Source organism: Pseudophryne corroboree, chromosome 1 (genome assembly GCF_028390025.1).
Source record: "Pseudophryne corroboree isolate aPseCor3 chromosome 1, aPseCor3.hap2, whole genome shotgun sequence".
NCBI classification, from domain to species: Eukaryota; Metazoa; Chordata; class Amphibia; order Anura; family Myobatrachidae; genus Pseudophryne; species Pseudophryne corroboree.
The window spans coordinates 677,723,748-677,748,490 of record NC_086444.1 but is presented as its reverse complement, the minus strand read 5'-3'; the positions used below and the strand labels follow the sequence as shown (position 1 = coordinate 677,748,490).

At 46.5% G+C, this 24,743-nt stretch overlaps 1 protein-coding gene across 3 annotated transcripts in view; it reads left to right on the top strand.

Annotated features, from left to right (window-relative positions):
- SSBP4 (single stranded DNA binding protein 4) overlaps positions 1 to 24,743 on the top strand; it is an 837,412-nt gene that overhangs the window by 660,043 nt on the left and 152,626 nt on the right. For all 3 annotated transcript variants that reach the window (XM_063914741.1, XM_063914742.1, XM_063914743.1), the window contains one exon: positions 21,747 to 21,836. In XM_063914741.1, the coding sequence (XP_063770811.1) occupies positions 21,747 to 21,836 (90 nt within the window). The remainder of the gene's footprint in view (positions 1 to 21,746; positions 21,837 to 24,743) is intronic.

Here is a 24,743-nt window from a genome sequence, read left to right as displayed (position 1 = left end):
TTGCCACAATTGCTCCATTTCTGACATCAGCTGCAGCCCCCTCTATGGGGGCTGCTGTCAGGTTTATCAAGCTCCGGAATGCAAAAATGGCGTTAGCCTGTTGTAGCCTGTAGACTACACTTTGCAAAAATTACTGGGAGAGAGTTTCTTCGGATCTCTCCATAGCAATGGCCACCACACACGTGCAGTCATAGCAAACACATTGCAGGGACCTGTAATTGTCCTTGAGCTAAGAGTGTATCTCCTCGCCATTTTAAACCTCCATGGCTTTACCATTTATCTGAGGTGCTATTGCAGAAAAACTAAAGTGTATAACTTCTCTTTTTGAAAAATGTACCTTTTACACATGGTACACACTGGCCAATATATCGTCTGTTCAACAGCTGATATATCGTAGGCACATCAAGGCAGGCTTGGACTGGCCCACAGGGGTACAGGGGAAACCACCGGTGGGCCCCACTGCCTGGGGGCCCACCTCCTGCTCTAAGGATCAGGTTCTAGACTGTGCACTTGAATTATACATTATACATATGTTACCTTATACTGGACTACAGAGCATTGCTGTTATTAATCTGTTATTAATCTGGTACATTATCATGCATGCAGCAGCTGAATTTACTGTACATATTTATGAAGGGGCCCAGACCTTGCACTCTATAATGGTTAGTCAAACCAATGAGGTGGCAGGCCACCCCCCCTCTGCAGACTGGCCACACCCCTAAACATGGGCCCCTACCACTGCATCCCCCGGTGGGCCCTACATGCCCCAGTCCGACACTGCATCAAGGGATGTGTAACCTCGATATGTCTGTGAACTGCGTTGGCTCTGCAGCACAGCCAATGGCCATTATAGCTGAAGATATATCAGGCCATGTGTGTACAGGTAGTCTGCAGACACACTGTACATTTGCTGCAGAAGCTGACGATGACTGACATCACAACTGGGCGGGTGCGTGTAAATTGCCGCCCAGTTGGGATGTCAGGCAGAACACCCTGGGCAACGATCGGTAAGTGTGTATGCACTTACCGATTGTCAGATAGGTCCGTGGATTGGCCATGGCCTAGTGTGTACCCAGCATTAGTTGGGAAGCATCTGCTTAATAATAATAATAATAATAATAATAATAATAATAATTATTATTATTATTATTATTACAATTAATTATAGTAAGAAAATTAGCTTTGTCGAAGTTTAGCCTGTACCTCCCTCACACCCAGCCATCCACCAATGTATTTAGGACACCTCTGGGGTAGTTCCACTGCCTAGATAAATAATGATGACTGATTATTTTTTTAATTTTTTTTTAATAACTTTTTTATTGAGTCATCATAAAAATCACAAGGAACACATAAATCATAGGGTAATAATACACAAACGTTAAGATCAGATGGTTTATATCAACAGTGTCTACATTAATCATCGGTTAAGACATTATTTTTCCAAAAAGAGAGGTATACAGTGATCATGCTAGTGCTATTGTATATGGTATAAGCAACCCAGAGGGAGGCCGCCACAGCCATCCATACCTAGACCAGGGATACCGGTTGTTCCTGTGTGGCCAGTCTAGTTAGGTACCACGTGGTGTTTTTGAGGCTGTTATGAATGTTTAGACGTGTCGTAAGGGGCAGGGTGGGGATGTAGGATTCCCACAGGTGAAAGAATCGTTCCACTTGTTTACCCCTGTCTACAATGGCCTCCACCCAGTCCATCCTAAATATATGATGCAACTTGTTTAGAAATAGTGGTATCTGTGGTGGTGTACTATCTATCCAACCCTGTAGTATAGTCTTTTTCCCCGCAGCGCTTAGGGCTATCAGTAGTTTCTTACATTCCGCTGGCATGCGGAGGGCAGGATCAATAATGCCCAAGACTGCCCATTCAGGGGTGAAGGGCACGTGGGTAATTAGATTTGCCTCCGCATATCTCCTAACCAGGTTCCAGAAGTATTGCACAATCGGGCATGTCCACAAGCAGTGAAAAGTGTCCGCTTCATTCTGATGACATTTTGGATAAGAGTGTGAGTCGGTCGCTCCCATGTGGAAGCGCCGTAGTGGGGATAAGTAGGTGTTATGATATACATTAAGAAATAACTCAGTGTACATGCTTGCCGGGAGGACCTTTCTGGAGTAAAGTAGCGATTTTTCCATAGCTGGTATGGTCAGGTCAGGAAAGTGAGCCAACCAAGAGGACATGCCACCCCTCACAGTAGCGTGATCTAATATTTTTCTCAAGAAAGTGTAGTGGATAGAAATGGCCTTATATTTCGGTACCGGATGTGTTAAGAGGCTATCCAAGGAGTTGGTCCAATCCCCTTCCGCAAAATGTGCGAGGACATGTCTGACATAGAATTGTGTCTGTAGATATGGAAGGGAAGATGAGTCAATCACCTCATGCCTCTCTGAGACCTCTGAGAGGGTGAGCGGGCGGCGGTCTCCCATCGCCACTAGTGAGCGAATTGATGTTATGCCCTCCTCCCTCCAAATCTGGAAGGGGTGAGCAGCCATGCCGTCTAAGAAGTCTTGGTTTTTAATTAAGGGTAGATGCAAGGAGTAATACGGGTTTAGTTTTGCATTGTGTCGCAGTATGGGCCACATTTTCCTGGTAGACCATAGAAGAGGGTTAGACCGAATGTGTTCAGGTAATTCCCAGTCATGCTGATGGAGGAAACATGTCAAGGCTATAGTCGGAAGGAAGCTTTGTTCGAGGGATGTATTTGTGTAAATAGAGCTGTTTTGCAACCAGTCCCTCAAGTGTCTTAAAAGAGCAGCGTGGTTATAGACCACTACATCTGGGAAATTAATACCCCCATTGGATTTAGGCTGAGTAAGTTTGCGTAGCGCGATACGAGCTCGGCCCCCCTTCCATATGAAGGTTCTAATAAGTTTATTAATCTGTTGTGAGTCCTGCTTCGTCAACAGTATGGGAAGTGTTTGCAAGGGGTATAGTAGGCGAGGTATTGCCACCATTTTCAGAAGATTGGCCCTACCAAGGTATGACAGTGGAAGGCGTTCCCATCTCTTGACATCATCGGCCAAGGTGTGTAAAACCTAATGTACGTTAATTTTATAGAGTTCTGAAATATAACGTGGGACACTAATACCCAAGTATGTGATATATGTGGACACCCAATGAAAGGGGAAACGTGTGGCCCAAGTTGGACACGTCACAGAGCCGCACAACAACAGGGCCTTCGATTTGTCCATATTAATACCCGATATGCGGCCAAATAAAGTTATCCTGTCCATGATCTGAGCTAGGGAACATTCGGGGTCCGAAATATAAAGGAGGAGGTCATCAGCGAAGGCTGAGAGTTTAATCTCCTGACTACCCACCTTTATCCCTCTAAAAACAGACCAATCCTGCAATGTTCTAAGCAGTGGGTCAAGGGCCAAGTGTCACGATCCGGGTATCTGGACGCCATTTCTTACCCATCAGATGCCTCCTAAGGCTGGCTCAGCGCTCCAGGACCGGATCCCATCTGTTATCCTAATGTTCACATTCCTGCATCCTCTCCTGTCTCTCTGAGACGCTGTCACAGTAACGCCTTATTACATCTGGCATGGCGTCTCCCGCGGCCTCCGCCGCCGTCCCTGAGCTTCTGCATGCAGAGTGTCAGAGTGGCGATTACGTCAGCCGCGGCCTCCGCTGTGTCCGCGTGGTTGGATGTGCACTTGTCAGCCTGGCGTCTCCTGTCTCCAGTGGCCGGCGCCGCCATTACTGTTTTCATTACCACATGGATTACAAACCAAACTTCCCTCCAAGTGTCTGCATGGGCGCAGCCATCTTGGATTCTGTCAGCTGATCATTTCCTCCAATCTGTTGTCAGTATTGTTAATCTGCATAATTGCCTAGCCAATCCCTTCCTTGCTGCAGGTATAAATACACTGTGCCTGAGCAAGGAAGGCGTCAGTGCTTTGGTTGTCAAACCTAGTTCCTGTTTGTCTCTCTCCTGTGATTGTCTTCCAGGTTCCAGCTCCTGTCTCAAGACTTCCACCATAGAGACCCGCACCAGCATTCCACCTGCGGTGTAGCCTGACTCTCCAATCCATTGTGGATTCATCTGTTTCCAGCTACAACATTACCTGCTTCCAGCAGAATACAGCTTCCCTTAAAGGGCCGGTGTCCTTTCTACACTTTACCACTCTCCACCGGTATTATTATTTCTCCGCTCTCAAGTTCTACATTTCAGTTCATATTTCATCGCTCCCAAGTTCATTTATTATTTAACTGGTTCCAGCCAGTATCCACTCCGTGCTAACAACAGTCTGGTTCCAGCCAGTATCCACAGCAGCTGTTTTTCCTTCAGCAACACAGCTTTTCCTGGAACACCAGCTGGCACAATCCTGGGTTATCTCCATTGCTACAGTCGGGCCTGGTAAGGACTTTCCATCTAGAAGATCATAAGAACTATCTCACTACCAGTGCCCTGTGGCTCCTGCCATCCTGTAGTACCCAGGAACTGTATTTATTATTTGCTGACTTTTACGTTTTCTTTTACTGCTGCTGTGTTGTGGAGTTGTCATAATAAACATCATTGACTTTTATCCAAGTTGTCGTGGTCACGCCTTCGGGCAGTTATTATTCATGTTACTTACATGTCTAGGGGTCTGATACAACCTCCCAGGTTCCGGTACATCTCAGCCCCTACAACTGAGGCTGCCTCCCGTCAGCTCAGGCCCTCAGTTGTGACAGTAAGCACTGACCTAATGAATCCAGCCGGAGACCAGGATCAAGCGGCCAGGCCGATGCAAGAACTGGCAGCCCGACTAGAACATCAGGAGGCTGCACAGGGCCACATCATCCGCTGTCTCCAGGATCTCTCTACTCGGCTGGATGGGATTCAGACAACTCTCCGTGGATCAGGCGCATCTGGTGCGTCAACCACAGTGACTCCAGCTATAACCCCACCCACCTTACCCATTTCTGCTCCACGTCTTCATCTTCCAACGCCAGCAAAATTTGACGGATCTCCAAGATTCTGCAGGGGATTTCTCAACCAGTGTGAGATTCAGTTTGAGCTACAACCTGGCAATTTTCCCAGTGACCGTACAAAAATTGCCTACATCATCTCTCTTCTCAGTGGCTCCGCCCTTGACTGGGCATCACCGTTATGGGAGAGGTCCGACACCCTGCTATCTTCTTACACTGCATTCGTGTCAACATTCAGGCGCATCTTCGACGAGCCAGGCCGGGTAACCTCAGCTTCATCCGAGATTCTCCGTTTACGCCAGGGGTCACGTACTGTAGGACAATATCTGATACAGTTCCAGATCCTGGCATCCGAACTGGCATGGAACGACGAGGCCCTGTATGCTGCATTCTGGCATGGCTTATCTGAGCTTATTAAAGATGAGTTAGCTACCAGAGACTTACCTTCTAAGTTAGATGAGCTAATCTCACTCTGCACGAAAGTTGATTTACGTTTCAGAGAGAGAGCAACTGAGCGTGGAAGATCATCTGCTCCAAAATCTTCTGCTCCTCCTCCTCGTCAACTGTCACCATCTAAAGATGAGCCCATGCAAATTGGCCGTTCCCGTTTAACTCCTGCTGAGCGCCGAAGACGTCTCTCTGAGTCTCTTTGTCTTTACTGTGCAGCTCCGTCTCACACCATCAATGCCTGTCCCGAACGTCCGGGAAAACTCCAAACCCTAGCTCGCCCAGGAGAGGGCCGGCTAGGAGTAATGATCTCCTCTCCATCTCCTCATGATTGTAATCTCCCAGTCTCGCTTCAAGTTGCTCAACGTTATCGGAACGTCATTGCTCTCCTTGATTCCGGAGCAGCTGGGAACTTTATTACTGAAGCCTATGTTAAACGGTGGTCCCTACCCACCGAGAGACTTCCTTCCTCCTTTTCCTTAACTGCCGTGGATGGCAGTAAAATTTTTGATACTGTTATTGCTCTAAGGACTCTACCAGTTCGTCTGAGAGTGGGAGTTCTTCATTCCGAACTTATTTCACTTTTAGTGATTCCAAGAGCCACACATCCTGTGGTCCTGGGCCTTCCATGGCTCCGTCTTCACAATCCTACAATTGATTGGACGACTACGCAAATCCTGGCATGGGGTTCCTCCTGTGCAGAGACATGTTTGTTTAAAGTATTGCCTGTCTGTTCTTCCTCCCCCAGGTCGTCTGATGTTCCACCTCCTCCATATCAAGATTTCACGGATGTGTTCAGTAAAGCTTCTGCTGATATCCTTCCTCCTCATAGAGAATGGGACTGCCCGATTGATCTCGTTCCAGGGAAGGTTCCACCTCGAGGCCGAACTTATCCGTTGTCTCTGCCTGAGACGCATTCTATGGAGGAATACATTAAAGAGAACCTAGCAAAGGGGTTCATTCGACCTTCTTCTTCCCCAGCCGGCGCAGGCTTCTTTTTTGTAAAAAAGAAAGATGGTGGTCTGCGGCCGTGCATCGACTACAGAGGTTTGAACGACATTACCATCAAGAACCGTTATCCTTTACCCCTGATTACTGAGCTCTTTGACAGAGTTAGCGGAGCTACCATCTTTACAAAGCTGGACTTGCGAGGTGCATACAATCTCATCCGGATCCGTGAGGGTGACGAGTGGAAGACCGCCTTTAACACCCGTGACGGACATTATGAGTACCTCGTCATGCCCTTCGGATTGAGCAATGCTCCAGCTGTCTTCCAGCATTTTGTCAATGAGATTTTCAGAGACATTCTATACCGTCATGTCGTGGTCTATCTAGACCATGGGTCTTCAACCTGCGGCCCTCCAGCTGCTATGGAACTAGACATCCCAGCATGCACTGCCTCAGTTTTAGCATACCTTAATAGCAAAACTGTGGCAGGGCATGCTGGGATGTGTAGTTTCACAGCAGCTGGAGGGCCGCAGGTTGAAGACCCATGATCTAGACGATATCCTCATTTTTGCCAACGATTTAGAGGAACATCGTTTTTGGGTTAAAGAGGTTCTGTCCCGTCTCCGTGTCAATCATCTCTATTGAAAATTAGAAAAATGCGTCTTTGAAGTCAAGTCCATTCCGTTTCTAGGGTACATTGTGTCCGGTTCCGGACTAGAGATGGATCCTGAGAAACTACAAGCAATTCAGAATTGGCCTGTACCCTTAACCCTCAAAGGGGTCCAGAGGTTCTTAGGGTTAGCCAATTATTACCGAAAGTTTATACGAGACTTTTCCACCATTGTGGCGCCTATTACTGCTTTCACCAAGAAGGGTGCTAACCCGTCCAAGTGGTCTGAAGAAGCCATGCAAGCTTTTCATCTTTTAAAACAGAGGTTCATCTCTGCGCCTGTCCTGAAACAGCCTGACATCGACTCTCCTTTCATCCTAGAGGTGGATGCCTCCTCCGTTGGAGTAGGAGCGGTGTTATCTCAGAGGGCTAAAGATGGCCATTTACATCCTTGCAGTTTCTTCTCCCGGAAGTTCTCCCCAGCTGAGCGCAACTATGCCATTGGCGACCAGGAGTTGCTAGCCATCAAGCTCGCTCTAGAAGAGTGGAGGTATCTGTTGGAGGGAGCTTCTCATTTAATCACCATACTTACAGACCACAAGAACCTTTTATACCTGAAGGGCGCACAATGTCTCAACCCTCGTCAGGCCAGATGGGCACTTTTCTTTTCCAGGTTCGACTTTAAACTCCAGTTCTGTCCGGGCTCTCAGAATCGCAAGGCCGATGCCCTTTCCCGCTCATGGGAGCAAGAAAATGAGTCAGAGTCTTCACACAAGCATCCTATTATAAATCCGTTGGCATTCTCCACGGTAGGGATGGACTCTACGCCCCCATCAGGGAAAAGTTTTGTGAAGCCGATGCTAAGGAAGAAGCTCATGCATTGGGCCCATGCTTCCCGTTTTGCCGGACATACAGGTATCCAAAAAACCCTGGAGTTTATCTCTAGGTCCTATTGGTGGCCAACTCTGAAAAAAGACGTCTTGGAGTTTATTGCATCTTGCCCAAAGTGTGCCCAACATAAAGTATCCCGCCAGTCGCCTGCGGGGCAACTGGTTCCACTATCCGTTCCCCGTCGACCATGGACCCACTTGTCGATGGATTTCATTACAGACTTACCCATGTGCAACAAGTTCAATACCATCTGGGTGGTAGTTGACCGGTTCACCAAGATGGCACACTTCATTCCTCTCACCGGTCTTCCGTCAGCTTCCAAGTTGGCTCAAGTATTCATACAAGAGATCTTCCGACTCCACGGTCTTCCTGAAGAAATTATCTCAGATCGAGGAGTTCAATTCACAGCCAAATTCTGGCGAAGTTTATGTCAAGTCCTCCAAGTCAAGCTAAAGTTTTCCACGGCTTACCATCCTCAGACCAATGGTCAAACCGAGAGGGTGAATCAGGACTTGGAGGCCTTCCTCCGCATCTATGTGTCCTCCTCTCAAGATGACTGGGTTCAATTACTTCCCTGGGCCGAGTTCTGTCATAACAACCAGTATCATTCTTCATCTGCTTCAACACCATTCTTCACTAACTTTGGATTCCACCCTAAAGTTCCTGAGTTCCAACCGCTTCCAGCAACTTCTGTTCCCGCAGTGGATATCACCTTGCATCAGTTTGCCAATATCTGGAAGAGCGTACGATCAGCTCTGCTCAAGGCATCGTTCAGGTACAAGAAGTTTGCGGATAAGAAGCGTCGAGCAGTTCCTGCTCTCAAGGTGGGTGATCGGGTATGGTTATCCACGAAGAATTTGAGGTTAAGAGTTCCCAGTATGAAGTTTGCACCTCGCTATATCGGTCCTTTCAAGATTGAACAAGTCATCAATCCTGTTGCTTACAGACTCCAGTTGCCTCCCTTCTTAAAAATACCCAGGACATTCCATGTTTCCCTGTTGAAACCGCTGATCTTGAATCGGTTTCATTCCTCACTTCCTCCAACTCCGAAAGTCCAAACTCAACGAGGCGTTGAGTATGAAGTGGCCAAGATCCTGGACTCACGTCACCGTTACGGTCAACTACAATATCTTATTGACTGGAAGGGTTATGGTCCTGAGGAACGTTCATGGACCAATGCTTCTGATGTCCATGCTCCTGCCTTGGTCCGGAGATTCCATTCCAAGTTTCCTCAAAAGCCAAAGAAGTGTCCTGGGGCCACTCCTAAAGGGGGGGGTGCTGTCACGATCCGGGTATCTGGACGCCATTTCTTACCCATCAGATGCCTCCTAAGGCTGGCTCAGCGCTCCAGGACCGGATCCCATCTGTTATCCTAATGTTCACATTCCTGCATCCTCTCCTGTCTCTCTGAGACGCTGTCACAGTAACGCCTTATTACATCTGGCATGGCGTCTCCCGCGGCCTCCGCCGCCGTCCCTGAGCTTCTGCATGCAGAGTGTCAGAGTGGCGATTACGTCAGCCGCGGCCTCCGCTGTGTCCGCGTGGTTGGATGTGCACTTATCAGCCTGGCGTCTCCTGTCTCCAGTGGCCGGCGCCGCCATTACTGTTTTCATTACCACATGGATTACAAACCAAACTTCCCTCCAAGTGTCTGCATGGGCGCAGCCATCTTGGATTCTGTCAGCTGATCATTTCCTCCAATCTGTTGTCAGTATTGTTAATCTGCATAATTGCCTAGCCAATCCCTTCCTTGCTGCAGGTATAAATACACTGTGCCTGAGCAAGGAAGGCGTCAGTGCTTTGGTTGTCAAACCTAGTTCCTGTTTGTCTCTCTCCTGTGATTGTCTTCCAGGTTCCAGCTCCTGTCTCAAGACTTCCACCATAGAGACCCGCACCAGCATTCCACCTGCGGTGTAGCCTGACTCTCCAATCCATTGTGGATTCATCTGTTTCCAGCTACAACATTACCTGCTTCCAGCTCAGCTTCCAGCAGAATACAGCTTCCCTTAAAGGGCCGGTGTCCTTTCTACACTTTACCACTCTCCACCGGTATTATTATTTCTCCGCTCTCAAGTTCTACATTTCAGTTCATATTTCATCGCTCCCAAGTTCATTTATTATTTAACTGGTTCCAGCCAGTATCCACTAGAGATGAGCGAGGTTCGGTTTTACTCGGTTTTACTCGGTTTTACTCGGTTCTCAAAACGGCATCTTATTGGCTATCCAAAACACGTGACATCCGTGAGCCAATAAGATGCCGTTTTGAGAACCGAGTAAAACCGAGTAAAACCGAGTAAAACCGAACCCGCTCATCACTAGTATCCACTCCGTGCTAACAACAGTCTGGTTCCAGCCAGTATCCACAGCAGCTGTTTTTCCTTCAGCAACACAGCTTTTCCTGGAACACCAGCTGGCACAATCCTGGGTTATCTCCATTGCTACAGTCGGGCCTGGTAAGGACTTTCCATCTAGAAGATCATAAGAACTATCTCACTACCAGTGCCCTGTGGCTCCTGCCATCCTGTAGTACCCAGGAACTGTATTTATTATTTGCTGACTTTTACGTTTTCTTTTACTGCTGCTGTGTTGCGGAGTTGTCATAATAAACATCATTGACTTTTATCCAAGTTGTCGTGGTCACGCCTTCGGGCAGTTATTATTCATGTTACTTACATGTCTAGGGGTCTGATACAACCTCCCAGGTTCCGGTACATCTCAGCCCCTACAACTGAGGCTGCCTCCCGTCAGCTCAGGCCCTCAGTTGTGACACCAAGTTAAATAGGAGGGGCGATAAAGGGCATCCCTGACGGGTTCCCCTTTCCAAGAAAAACCGTTGACCTCTGATCCCGTTAATTAGGAGTGAGGCGGATGGAGTGCTGTAGATATATCGTATATAGTTAATAAAACTCACATCAAACCCCATTTTCTCCAATACAGTAAATAAGTGTGGCCATAGTACCATGTCGAAAGCCTTATTGGCGTCGAGGCTAAGAAGCATGTTAGAGTCTGTGCAGGGAGACTGGGATGCCGCCACCGCCGCCAGTGCCGTGCGGATTGCCTTAACCGCATGTCTGCCAGTCACAAAACCCATTTGTGTCATGGTGAGAATATCAGGAAGGATGGATTGGAGTCTCGTTGCCATAATCTTAGCTAAAAGTTTGTAATCTACATTTAGGAGACTAATTGGTCTGTAGGAGGAGAGGAAATTTGGGTCCCTGTCAGGTTTAGGGATAAGTGTAATAAAAGCTTCATTAAAAAGCGGGGACGGGGAACTCCGTTCGTGTATTGCATGAAACAATTCCAGTAAAGAGGGGACAATTTGGGACGGTAACATGCGGTAATAATCACCCGACAAACCATCTGGGTCCGGGGACTTACCATGGGGCAAATTAGAGATGGCTGCGTTAATTTCCTCCGCCGTTATTGGGCCCATAAGGGCTTCTCTCTGGTCTCTGGTCAGAGGGGGCAGCACGTCATCCGTGAGCAACTGTGTTTGTAGATCAGTGTCTATTTGTGTCGATTGGAACAAGGACTGAAAGTAGGAATGGAATAGTTCTACTATTTCCTGTGACTTTGTGATAACCACACCGGTCCTGGGGTGATGTATGGTAGTTATAACATGACGTTTTTGGGGAGGTCTAGAGATGACCGCCAATAATCTACCAGCCTTATTGCCCCATCTGTAGAATTTATTTTTGGTGTAGTCTAAGGAATGTTTCGCTTGGCTGGCTAAGTAGGTTTCAAGTAATCGCCTGGCCTGTTTGTATTCGTCAAGAGTAGTCTCTGTAGGGTTAGCAGTATATGTTCGGAAGGTCCTGGACATAGTAGCTTTTAACGTTGTGTATTCTAATTTAGAGTCTTTTCTTCTGTGAGACATAACTAATAATGTGACCCCTCATCACTGCCTTTGAGGCATTCCAGAAAATCTCGGGCTTGTCCCAATATTCTATGTTGTCATCAATGTAATTGGTCCAATGATAGATTAGGTATGATTTAAAATCTTCCGAATTTGCCAAGTATTGCGGGAACCGCCAAGTACGATCTGTCAGGTGCATATGGGGATGGGCCAGCGCTAGCGTGACGGGGGCATGATCAGAGATCAATATATCGAGTATGTCTACCCCCGCAATCTGGGATACTAAGTCATCAGCTATTAAAAACCCGTCAATGCGAGACAAGGTTCCATGTGCTAGTGACAAGTGGGTATGTGTCCTGTCAGTCGGGTGCAGCAATCTCCAGGGGTCAGAGAGGTCCAGTGAGTCTCGAAAGGCCAGTAGATGCCTGCTCTGGGAGTCAGTAGTTCTCGGCACGCTTGGTGATCTGTCAACTGTGGGGTTGTCCACCATGTTATAGTCTCCCCCCCCCCCCCCCCACTATCAAGGAGTAGTTAGTTCTGCTTAAAAGAATGTGGGCAATGTCCTGAATAAATGTATGTGTATTGACATTGGGGGCGTATAAATTGACAAGTGTGTATTTGGTATGAAAAAGCTCTATGTCCATAATGATATACCTGCCTTCGGGATCTATGATTTCTGACAGGATAGTAACAGGTAGGTTTTTCTGAAAAAGTATCGCTACCCCTCTGGCCTTCGTTTGAAAGGGGGCAGCTATACAGGGGCCAAGCCATGGTGCCTTCAGGACATTTTCCTCCCCCATCAGCCAGTGGGTCTCCTGTAAGAAAATAACATCTGGGTGGAAACGTTTGAGGTGTGTGGTCACACGTCGTCGCTTGATTGGGGAGTTAAGTCCCCCTACATTCCAGGAAATGAACTGTATCGGCTTCGGGGGTAGTACCTCATCTGAGGAAGGAACTACAGACGGCATGACTACCCAATCCCCTCAGGGCAATGTGAAACTTGTCTGGTAATCAATAAATTCAGGCGGGCAGCGGCGGTCCCCCTCCCACACCAAGGTCGCCAAGACATCAGCAATTTCAACCACATAAACACCAGCATGATATAAAATCTATATCACAGTCTTAATGTGTGAAACAACAATAATGATCCATGATGACTCATAACTCCTTTTTCCAACATATTCTCAACTTCCAAAACCATAGTGGGCACCAACTGGGTCCAGTGGTGCGCACACAAAAATCCAACAAAATAAGTATTACATTGTTAAGGTGAACACTTATAGTATGATATTATATTATCTATAAACTGAAAATTACGCCAATCAGTGGCTAGCACATTTCCGCCCGAGGCGGGAGTTCCCGATACAATCAACCCGTTGTTCCCTCCCGACCAACACCCTATCCATCTGGTGATTTTGATGGGGATTTATGAGTCAGAAAACGAGATCTCGCCACTGCTGGGTCCATGTAAAACACCTGACTACCATTCTCTGTGACCCGTAATTTAGCTGGGTACAGCAGAGCAAACCTGATGTTATTACTATGTAAATGGGAGCAAACTTCAGAGAATTCCTTTCGTTTCTGAGCCACTGCAACTGAGAAATCTTGGAATATCAAGATTTTGTGACCTTTGACCAACAGTTCTCTAGTTTTACGGTAGGCTGAAAGAACCTGTTCTTTGGCTCTATAATCAAGGTAGCGAGCAATGACCGGGCGCGAGCGCCGCCGCGCTCCGTCCTGCATCGCACCCAACCTATGGACTCTTTTGAGATGTGGGATTTCCATATCGTCTATAATTCCCAATGAGTTTAAGAGGTCTATAGAAAGATATGAGGAGAGGGCCTGGCCCATCAAGGACTCCGAAACATCTATAAATTGAAGGTTATTCCTACGAGATCTATTCTCCAGGTCCTCGACTTTATCCTGCAGTTGCTGTATATGGGTATGCTGGGAAGCTATCCCCGCTTGACAGGATTGGACCAGGTCCTCAGTGTCTCCCAGTCTCGTTTCCAACGCGGTAAGACGCGTTGCATGAGAGTCTATGCGAGCCAGGCCCGATTCTAAGCGGGCCTGAAGGTCGTCAAATCGCCTATCAAGTAAGGGCATGAGAAAATCAGAAATCTCTTTAGCCGTTAGAGGAGGGGTTTTGTCACTGGGCAAATTAGGTGGTTCCGGCCCGTGTCCAACCGGGGAGGGCGGACCTGATTTAGGGAGGGGCTCTTTCCCCTTCCCCCCCCTTATGGGAAGTGTTGGACTGTTTCGGGGGCATGGTCTTGTCGAGGTATTTGTCCATACCCCAGAGGGTGAAAAATGGGGCAATCAACGTCACCTCTAAGTACTGTTTCCCCTAATTTGGACAGTGGCAAAGATACAGAGGCAGTTACATACAGAGCTCGGGCGGAGGTGCTAGGCTAAGCCTATTCTTTAGAGCATACCGCTACCCGCAGAGGGGCTTATGAAGCAGCCCCGGCAGCAAACCACAGCAATTTTTAACTAGAGTATAAGCATATATCTAGAGACAATATACTAAGCGTCTAGAAACAGTATGTTATGTCAAGCAATACAGAATGGAATTTTAAGATGAAAATAACAAACGTCACATGTGAGCTGTATATGAAGAAAAGAAAAAAAAAGTTAAAACATTTTAAGAAGGTTTCGATAGGAACAGCAAAAAGTGGGATGGTATCAGGCCCACGGTACCCACGGAGTCCCCAGCACCCTCCAGGACACAGGAGAAAATATTACATTCAATAGTGTGAGAAAAACAACAAACAGCACAGATAGACTTCTGTGGTAACCAGCAGAGAGGAAGGTATAGGTAAGATAATCAGGGAAATGCGGAATGAATATGCAACCACTCTGTGAGTCTTCAATTAAAGAACCACCTAGGTGGCACTGTTTCCTCAGTTGCAGCTCTATGTACCAGTGTAACCACTAAATTAATTTCCAAGTGTGACAATATTGCACAGACAGCAAATAGGGCTTGAGCCCGGTAATCAGGCAGGTGGTATGCAGAGTCCTCTTCTGAGAGTGGGGTGTCCCGATGTAGCACCAGCCGGTGCTATGCGGTGTCTGTTGATGCGGTAGGCACCCGAACAGGAGTAGGTAGGGAGTTGCGGCTAGAGGCAGCGACACAGTTAGTGATGAGTGTTATTACACCCCCACTATAATATAACGGGGAGGTGGGGCTCTATAAAGGCCCAAAGAAGGGGCCAGTCCGTCTCGTATGTTTGTAAAAGGCTCCCAAACACACTATCGGTGCACAGAGGAAGTGCAGGGAGGGGGGAGAGAGAAAGAAGAGTAAGTAAGGGTAACTTCGGTTGGGGAGGAAAGGAGTGAACTGCAAGGGGGGGGGGGGAAGGTTCACACAAGAGGGGGGATGGTACCAAGTATAGGGTAATGCAAAGGGGGGTGGTTGTTAGTAAAAGGTGGTGGGGAGGACAAACAGTGTTAGTACCTGGAGTGTTTGTAGGGCCATGCACGTGGATGGAGGCCGCAGGTATCTAGGTACCCCCAGGATCACCAGCCAGCAGAAGGCTCCGGAAGCTGCAACCCCGAGCTCCTTTGGATGTTAGCAGTAGGAACGGGTGCGCGGCCGCGCCAGTCTCAACAGTAAACCTTGGCGGCACGGATAGGGATAGGTCACTGTGATCCTTGTAGCTCCAAGCAGGGACGGACACACAGCCGCACTGCAAACTCACAGTCTCGCCGGCTCCAGCGTCACGAAGGTACAGGTAGGGGCAGGAAACAGCGGCTCCAGTGTGTTCGGTGCTCTCCGTAAGGAGAGTGTCAGCAGCAGGGGTGAGCACACAGCCGCGGCGATCCCCGCGGGCACCCCCGGCGGCACAGACTCGGGTGGGTTACGGAGGTCCCAGCTGACTCGACAGTCCCAGCGAGGCACCCGCGGAGCGGTGGTCCCGGCAAGCGACAGGGGGACAGCCCGTGTTGCGCTCCAACCCCCAAATGAGAGAGGTGGTAGGGTTCAGGGGGACTCCCCCGCCCGACAGGCAGCAGCTCCGTATGTATCAGCTCCCCCGCTGTGGTGTCTCAGCGAAGGGATCTTCCGCCCGGCAGTATAAGCCTCCAGAGCACAGCCCCGGGAACCCACGGGCTGCGATTCGGGTACTCACGGTGGGGACGTCACCCCTCGAGGCACTTAGAAGGGCACCCCGCAGTTAGGTCACCCAGAAAGAGTGGGTCAGCAATACGAGGGGCAAGAGGAGATGGAGGGGGCAAGGTGATCGGCGCTCCGTAACTTCAGGTGCGGTCCTCCCGAGATTCGCGCCAGAGGCATACGGCCATCCACGCCATTAGTATAAAACGGCTCAACTTCGGTGGAAAATCGGTTCACAGGGGCGAGTAGGGTATCAAACTGTTCCTCTAAACACGGGGGGTACGCTCCCATGAAGCATGTATTCCCATGAAGGCAGGAAAAGGAGGATTGATACAGATTATTCTAGCCCCTGTGCAGACAGAGATTAAAAAGCGGCCATGCTGGATGCCCCGCCCACCGGAAGTCTCTGATGACTGATTAATTAATGTAACACATTTGCTAATTACAAATTAAAGTGTGTACAGTTCTCTCTTTATTTACCAGCGTACACATCTTTTTTTTTATCATGTCAGGTATCAGGCCAGACACTGTGCCAGAGCTAGACCTATTAAGTACCCTGCACTTTAATTAGTTAATAACATTAGGGTTCTTTATCCTTCAGCAAGCACCGGCAGCCAAAGTTCAGTGAATATACCTCCAACAAGAGTCCTTCTACAGATAGCCTTTCTCTATCTGTATCAATGGCTAATAATTCTGGCACAGAGCTTGTGTGCGAGGTACTCTTCTGTGAGTGCACCCTCTCTCACTGGGGAAAGTGCACAGTAATAATTATTTTACTGTACTTTTCTGTTAAAAGAATGCACTTTCTGTGCCAGATTTGATAAAAGATTGGAAGTCTGTCATTGTCATAGTAACAGGACACAACTTTGGTAAAACACTTCCGCCCTTCAGCATTTAGGATCATGCCAAACAGGTTCCCCTTGGGGAGGATGTCTTCAGTTGAAAGATATGCTTAAATAAAATATTCTGGCTCTGTGCTGTAACCCCTAAGTTATCATAATAATCATATAAAAACTGTTCGATAGCCTTAATATAAAAAGTCTATAAAGAGGAGCTACGGGTGCAATTCAAAATAGAATCTGAGTGATCGAGAAGCAGATGTTAAAGTGATCATTTATTGTTAGCACTAGGGGAACAGTTATATGGTAATGACTGTTATAGATACATATACCGGGTGAGTTTGAATAAGCTGCTATATTACCAGTATTGTTTGTAATATGTATGAGGAGAATGTGCTTAATATGTTTATTTATGTGGTCAGAGCCCTTGAGATAGCGGCAGGGCCTGGGTACAGAAGGGGGGCAGTGACCATGCCCCCTCTGGAATAAAATAGTGCAGAATACTATGGGGTTATTCTGAGATGGACGTAGTGACTGTGTCCATCTGGTCTGCGCACGCGCGCTGACCGCAGTGCGCGTGCGCGCCCTTACACATTGCAGCCGCATCCAGGAAGGGGAGTCGTCGCAGCATGGGGGGGGGGGGGGGGGGGGGCGGAGCGTACCGAACGGGGGCATGTTGGGATCGTTTTCGGGGCAGCTGCGTGACGTCACACGCAGGCGCTCTGATTAAAAAAATGGCTGCACTGCCAGGTGTCAACGCTAGATCTGATGCATTCGCAGTTAGATTGCGGACGCGTTGTGAGGGGGTCCCCCACACATGCTGGGTGGCCTTGCCCTGTGCTGGGCAGCCCTCAGCATGTGTAGAGATGAACGCAGATCTGGCTGATTGTAGTGTACTTGACTGCTGGAACAAATGTCTCATTCTCCCCATACTATTATCAGTATCTCTTCACCAGTTTGGATTCATACTGTTCAAGTTTAATGGGCTACTTCTGAGAGATGAGATATGTCTTACCAGGATTTGGGCCCACATGTGAGTTACACTTGTATTGCGTGCAAGGTGTAGAGGAGGTTTACTCTTGTTTTTCCTTTGTCCTCTGTTCTGTACTCTGTCATGGTGTGCAACTCTACACTTATCTCAATAGAATTACAAGATTTATTGCCTAAGTCTAGTGAGGCCGTTACATCATCCCTTAGCTCATCACCAAATGTCAAACTGTTGCTCATAGTCACCTTGTCTGTTCTTAGGTCTAGGACTCTGTAGCCTTTGGGACTGTCACTGTGGCCAGGAGGAGTCACTTCATCGACACCATATGTTCTCAAACTCGGTCCTTAGGACCCCAAGCAGTGCATGTTTTCAAAGTCTCCTTACAGAATCACAAGAGAAATAATGAGCATCATCTCTGGATCTTTTAAAATGTGTCAGTGAGTAATGAGTACACCTCTGCACCTGCTGGGTGACCTGCAAACATAAACTGTGTGGGGTCCTGAGGACCGATTTTGAGAACCTCTGTTTTGTAGCTGGCGGCTTATTTAATCAGAAATGTAAACAAAAGCTTATCACCAGCCTAAAGGGTCTATTTATTAAGTATCTGATTTTAGATAATGCTCATTACTTATCGTCACTTATTGCAGCAATAAAAATTAAAGATCACTGAAATGTATCATAATACACATCCAATGACAGAGCCCATTTCTACATTGTGTAAAGTGATCACTGAGGCAATCCCTTTACTTTGTTGTAAAGGTGCCAGTCGAGCTACTGTGCATGCACGGTTAGCAGACCACGCATTCGTGAGCGTAACTTTTGCAGTAAGTAATCCATAGGGCATGCAGTCAAGATCCCGCCGGACGGAATCCCGGCGGTCGGAATACCGACACCGGAATCCCGACCGGCACAATCCCGACATATTCTCCCTCTGTGGGTGTCCACGACACCCATTGAGGGAGAATAAATTAGTGTGCCGAGCGTATCGAGGCACCGTGCCCGCAAGGGGCTGCGTTGCGTTCGCCCCCCTGTCGAGATTGTGCCAGTCAGAGTTCCGGTGTCGGTATTCCGACCACCGGGATCCTGTCCGGCGGGATCTCGTACTGATCCCGCCCATAGGCTACAATGGCTAATGCCAGTCCAGAATGCCTCACATTCTGGATCTTGGTAAATCTGAGAAATATTAGCACCTAGAAGTGAACGCGCAGGCCCCCACTAGAAGCATTCTGGGCATGCTTTACATTTGTAGATATCTCCTGAAAATGGGTGTTTTGATGCTGTATGTCATGTTGTCTTCAGAAGTTCTCCATTTTATGTCCCATATATTCATCTCCTAGGCAAATTCATTCCAGTGCAAATGGACTTTGCTGAAACTTGTTGTTTGTCATTGTAATATAGTCCTGTAATCTGAGCAATAACGTATCCTTCATTAAATAACTGTATATAGTACCTTGGATAGAAGTCATTATCTATCTGTTATCTCCCAGTGTGGCTAACTTCTGCTCTTATTTTAGGAATTATTGCGCATGTGGTTTTAGTTATAATGCGGCAATCATGCCCTATAGTTGATTGCTGAACATGTATGAGATCCTTTTTCTGGTCCTGCTGTTTCTATATATCGTTCCTGGGTGCCTGTACCCCAGACATTTGTGTCACATATAAATGTAACTATTGTTGTCTGTGTGTGCTTAGTCTCACCGGGTTCCTTGCAGTGTTGATACAATATAGGTGTTCATTAATTTTGGATTTATCAATCACCTTTCAGGATAATACACTTCATATTTGAATTGATGGTGAGTCTACTATGCACCTCATAGACTAGAATCTGCCCTTCAGGCTAAGAACATACAGTATTCCCAAATTGTTATCGTTTTGATTTGGAGAACATGATTAGACTGTGGCCATTTCCATTTAGCATTGATACTACATCCATCTGCAAAATAGATAATGTCTTTGTGCTGCAACTTAAGTTTTGTGAAGAATTTTCGATGACCCATCATGTGGCTTGTTGCCCCTAAATTACCTAAATGACAGATGACCTATTGTCTGCTACTCCACTGATTTCTACATGCGATATTAAGTGTGGTTTTAGTGTACTGCTTGGACCCCTCTGGAAATTTTCTGTGTAAAGCTGGCCGCATGTCTTAATTTTCAAGAAGTCAAACAGATGGATGGTTGGAATGAAAACCTGTTAATGTACAGGAGCAGACTACAATCATCTGTTTGCTCCCAAATGTAGGAAAATGGACGAAAATGGTAATCCAGACAAGTTATATCCATTTTATTTAAGCAAAATGTTTATGTAAAGTTTTCATCTATTTTCTGGTGTTTGGGAGCAAATGGACAATTGTAGTTTGCTTGAATACAATATTAGATTTTAATTTCAACCAGTTTACCGGTTGGAATGATAATCTTTAGATGTGTGGCCAGTTTTACTCTGCTTCAATATTGAGCCATTTTTATTTAGGTGTCCCTCTTTCTTGCATCTAATATATGATCCTGATTCCTTTTTGCGTGACTTTTTACTGAATCTTTTGCTTTGAAGACTATACTGGTGGTGTATTTCCGTTTTCCATGTAATGAGGTCATTCTATGTTGATGTTCATTTGCAACTCTCCATTGGTTACCTGTATTCTACCGTATTAAATAAGAAATATTTTTACTCACATAAGGCCATTAACCAAACTACACCAACATACATCTCTTCACTCATCTCAAAATATCTCTCAACCCAACCTCTTTGCTCTTCACAAGATCTACGGCTCTCATCCAGTCTCACTAATCGCTCTCATTCACGATTCCAGGACTTTCTTCAGGCTGCAGCCACTCTGTGTCTCCAAACCTTCAAGCGTTTCCTAAAAACTCACCTCTTAAGGCGAGCTTATAAGATTCTGGAACCACTCACATAACGTACATAAACTTTCCTATCAAATTACATCCTTATTGTAGAGTCCACTCATATTTCCTCATTCTTCATTTTCCATTCCTCTGACCAGTGGCGTCATAAGGGGGTGCAGGCCTCACCCTGGTGTCACCCTCCAAGGGGTGACACCAAAATGCTAGCTACACAGTATGCAATTTTTTCGGTTGAACTGATAATTGGCACAATTTTTCGGTGGAAGGTCCTGATATCGGCAGCACACACTAAGCAATTATTTAAAATAAAAATTGAAGCAAAATACCATTAACAAAGTAGCTAGGCATATGCATGTGGGTCAAACATTGGCAAATAATATACAATAAATAATCCATAGCACGTTTCCAAAGACATACATTGAGTAGACAAGACAGTCTGATCCCCCGATTACTCGCAAATGGTCAATGTTCATATAGTGTACCTAGACTGTAAAATGCTAACTGCTACTTAATGGTACGGAGTATCTTAAACCCATCTGGCAGCTTACATTGCACCAATGACAATTAATAGATTTCTCCCATGATAATGATGATGAGTGATTTAGTAATGAAAAAAATATAAATACAATTTTTAAAACTGCAATTTTGTATGCTGCCCATCACTTTTCTTCTTCAAACCGACCTCCAAACAAGACCGGTGCAAGGTTTCTTGGCACCCTAGTACTTGTCGTCGTCCCGCCCCCCACCACCACCCACACACCAGTGCCAACTTTTCAGTCCCACAGACGAAAGTTGCTTCTTAGAAGTTCAACAGCCACTGCCTGCATTAAGTTTAACAGTGATGCCTCTCTCATCCTTAATTTTGTTACAGGTAAAATCATGGGCCACTCAGCAAATCCTGGATCCCCTTGACAGCTGCCTAATGATAGAACTGGCCCTGCCCCTAAGTGATTATTCATAGTGTAGCTATTTAAGAAGAATCAAGTTTGTATATCAAAAAGGAAATATTGAAAGCAAAACCTCTGCCTTGGGGGACCTGTTTATTATTAAACTGAGGTAAAAACCCTGTTTTACAAATTTTTGCCGGAAGTAGGGATTTTTTACATTTATCACTAGGTTAACACTGTAGAGTTTCAGAGATTTCTTTGATGAGAAGTTTGTTCATTGTATACTTTACCTGATAGGAAGATGTTATATGCTATATCCTGGAGAGCCTTGTGCAGTGCTATCATGTTCATATCTACATTCTTTTTTGTGTTTTCCTCAGAGTGCAGCTGCTGCTCCCAGTCCTGTGATGGGCAACATGCCTCCAAATGATGGAATGCCAGGAGGACCCATGCCACCAGGGTTCTTTCAGGTAAGACTTTGGCTTCTTCTGCAATCATACAGTATCATGTGGCACCTGAGAGATTTGGGCTTCTCGCACACATGTCCTTGGTGACTAAGAGCTATATGTATAAGTCAATCAAAAAATACATAAACTTTGTTATTATTCTTATTGCCTTTATGATTTTACAATGTCTTATTAATATATCAGGGTGCTGTATATCCTCATTTATTTTATGTGTCTATCACGTTCCTCCTGTTAGTTTACTTTGACCCACCTAAACCCAGACAATTAATACATTGTTCATGGGCATTTACTTACATACATACCACAAATATACATATTGGAGGGAACTGGTTGCCTATAGTTGACCACTGATAGCTAATAATACAAAAGTCTAGCCAAGTGTACATGGTGATGATGTGATTTATCCAGTCCATTGCAGTGGCCAAATAAACATATTGATTATTGTGGACACTGAAATTATTCCAATCGCTCATTAGTATATATGTGTTTCTTGCATTATAACATCCAGTATAAAAGGATAACATGAATTCTTCATATTGCATACATTTGTGATTCTAAAACAATATTTGTATACAAGCTGGGGAAGTAACTGTAATATGTGTTTAAATAACATGCACCAAATAATGACAATATAAATAAGCAGATGTGCTGTGTATTTCAATGCCATATAATCAATGGGATTATTGCCTTTATGTTATAATGGATGGATTCACTCAGGGGATTCCTGTTTCCCTAATCTGTGCAGCCTTCTTTTCAACATGCTATAGAGAGGTGCAATGGCGTAACTAGGTGTGGGCGGATGGGGCATTGCACACAGCGCAGTTGGTCTGTGTGCGCACCATCCGCATCCACACTGATTGCTCCCCACCAGCTGCTGCGCTGCCTGCTGTAGTGTACAGTATATTAGTAGCGCTGCGCCCGGCACCTTCCCTGTTGGAGACAGCGCTGCTAATATACATTACATTACAGTCTCAGCAGGCAGCGGCGCAGCGCTGGGCTGTCTGTGAATCTAGACTCTCTCCCCCACGCTCAGTCCCTCACTGCTCAGTCCGCCCCCTCCTCCTGCTCTTCTCAGCACTGTGCACACAATTCCGGGTACTGGAGATGACTCATAGACGGCTGTTGCTGGTGCTGGCTTCACAAGTGAAATCTCTCCTCCTCTCCCTACCCTCGTGCAGACTCCATGCTTATCATGACATGTAGGTACTGTACAGTATGTGTTTATTCATGTTTCTTGTGGTAAATTAAATAACATTAAGATAGACTGGCCTTGTGGTTGCTCATCCTGGACTGTATGTTAAGATTTGTAAAAAAAAAAAAAAAACCTCCTACAACTGCACATACATTAATCTAATATGTGTGTGTGTGTGTGTGTGTGTGTGTGTGTGTGTGTGTGTGTGTGTATATGTGTGTGTATATATATATATATATATATATATATGGAGTACTACTGTCTGACTATCGAACGCTGCCGTGCTGTGTAATGTGACTGACGGACGCTACTGTACTGTGTAATGTGGCCGACGGAAGCTGCCATGCTGTGTAATGTGACCGACGGACGCTACCGTGCTGTGTAATGTGGCCAATGGACGCTGTCGTGCTGTGTAACGTGACTAATGGACGCTACCGTGTGATGTAATGTGGCTGACGGACATTACCGCACTGTGTAATGTGATTGACCGAAGCTATCGCACGGTGTATTGTGACTAAAGGACGCCACAGTGCTGCGAAATGTGACCAATGGACACTACCATGCTGCATAATGTGACTAATGGACACTACCATGCTGCGTAACGTGACTAATGGACACTACCATGCTGCGTAACGTGACTAATGGACGCTACCACGTGGCCGATGGATGCTGCCGTGCTTTGTAACGTGACTAATGGACGCCACCGCATGGTGTAATGTGACTAATGGGCGCTACCGTGCAGAGTGATGTGAGTAACAGATGCTACTGTACGGCGTAATGTGAGTAATGGATGCTCCATGAAGCCACACCCCTGTTTTTTGAAGCCCGCAACTAGCGGTGTGTGATTGATGAGGCGGGGGGGAAGGGTGGATGAGAGGTAAAATTATTTTCAAAACATGGGGGGGGGGGGGGGGGAGACCGATGCGGTTTCTTGCACACAGCGCTAAAGTGTCTAGTTACGGCACTGGTCAGGTGTCACAAGCCTTTTGCTTGTTTACTGCTTTGTTCAATGACAGGAAAGTCTATCCAATGCATCTCACAGCTTATTTGCATGTAGACAAACCTGTGTGTCCACAGTATTCTTAACTACACAAGCAGCAATCATGCTCAGTAATCTGGCTGTACACTGCCACTTTCCTAGAAAGGAGATAAACAGAGTAGACACTATAGGCAAGATTGAGTGATTATTAGGATTTTAGAAAATGACCATACTGTGTTGCATATTTTATCCTTATTTTATAATCTAGTAATATAATACACAGGATTTTATGTCACCGAAGTCATACACCCAGGGGCATATCTAGAGAGGAAGAGGTCCGTGTGCAGGCTCCGTCACGGCCCCCTCCTCTCTAGCGGCAACAGTGCTGTGACTCTGGGCACTAGGGTCCCTAGAGGACCTTCGCACTGTCCCAGAGTCTAAAGTGCATTAGCAGATCTCCTGGAAAATGGCACGATGGCCATCTTCCCAATGATCTTTATTTACTGCGCATGCGCCATTTTCCCAGTGATTTCTACAGCGCTGCTGCTTCACTTCGGGCCTCCAGAGGGTAAATATTACAAATAATGGGTGCAGGGTGTGCGGTGTGGGTCCCCCTTGGTCCCTGGGGGCCCATGTGCACTGCACACACTGCTCCCATTATAAATATGCCAGAGCATATACCCAATATTACTACAGATTCAAATGTATTGTACATCCTGGTGGGCGTCTGCTTAGCAGA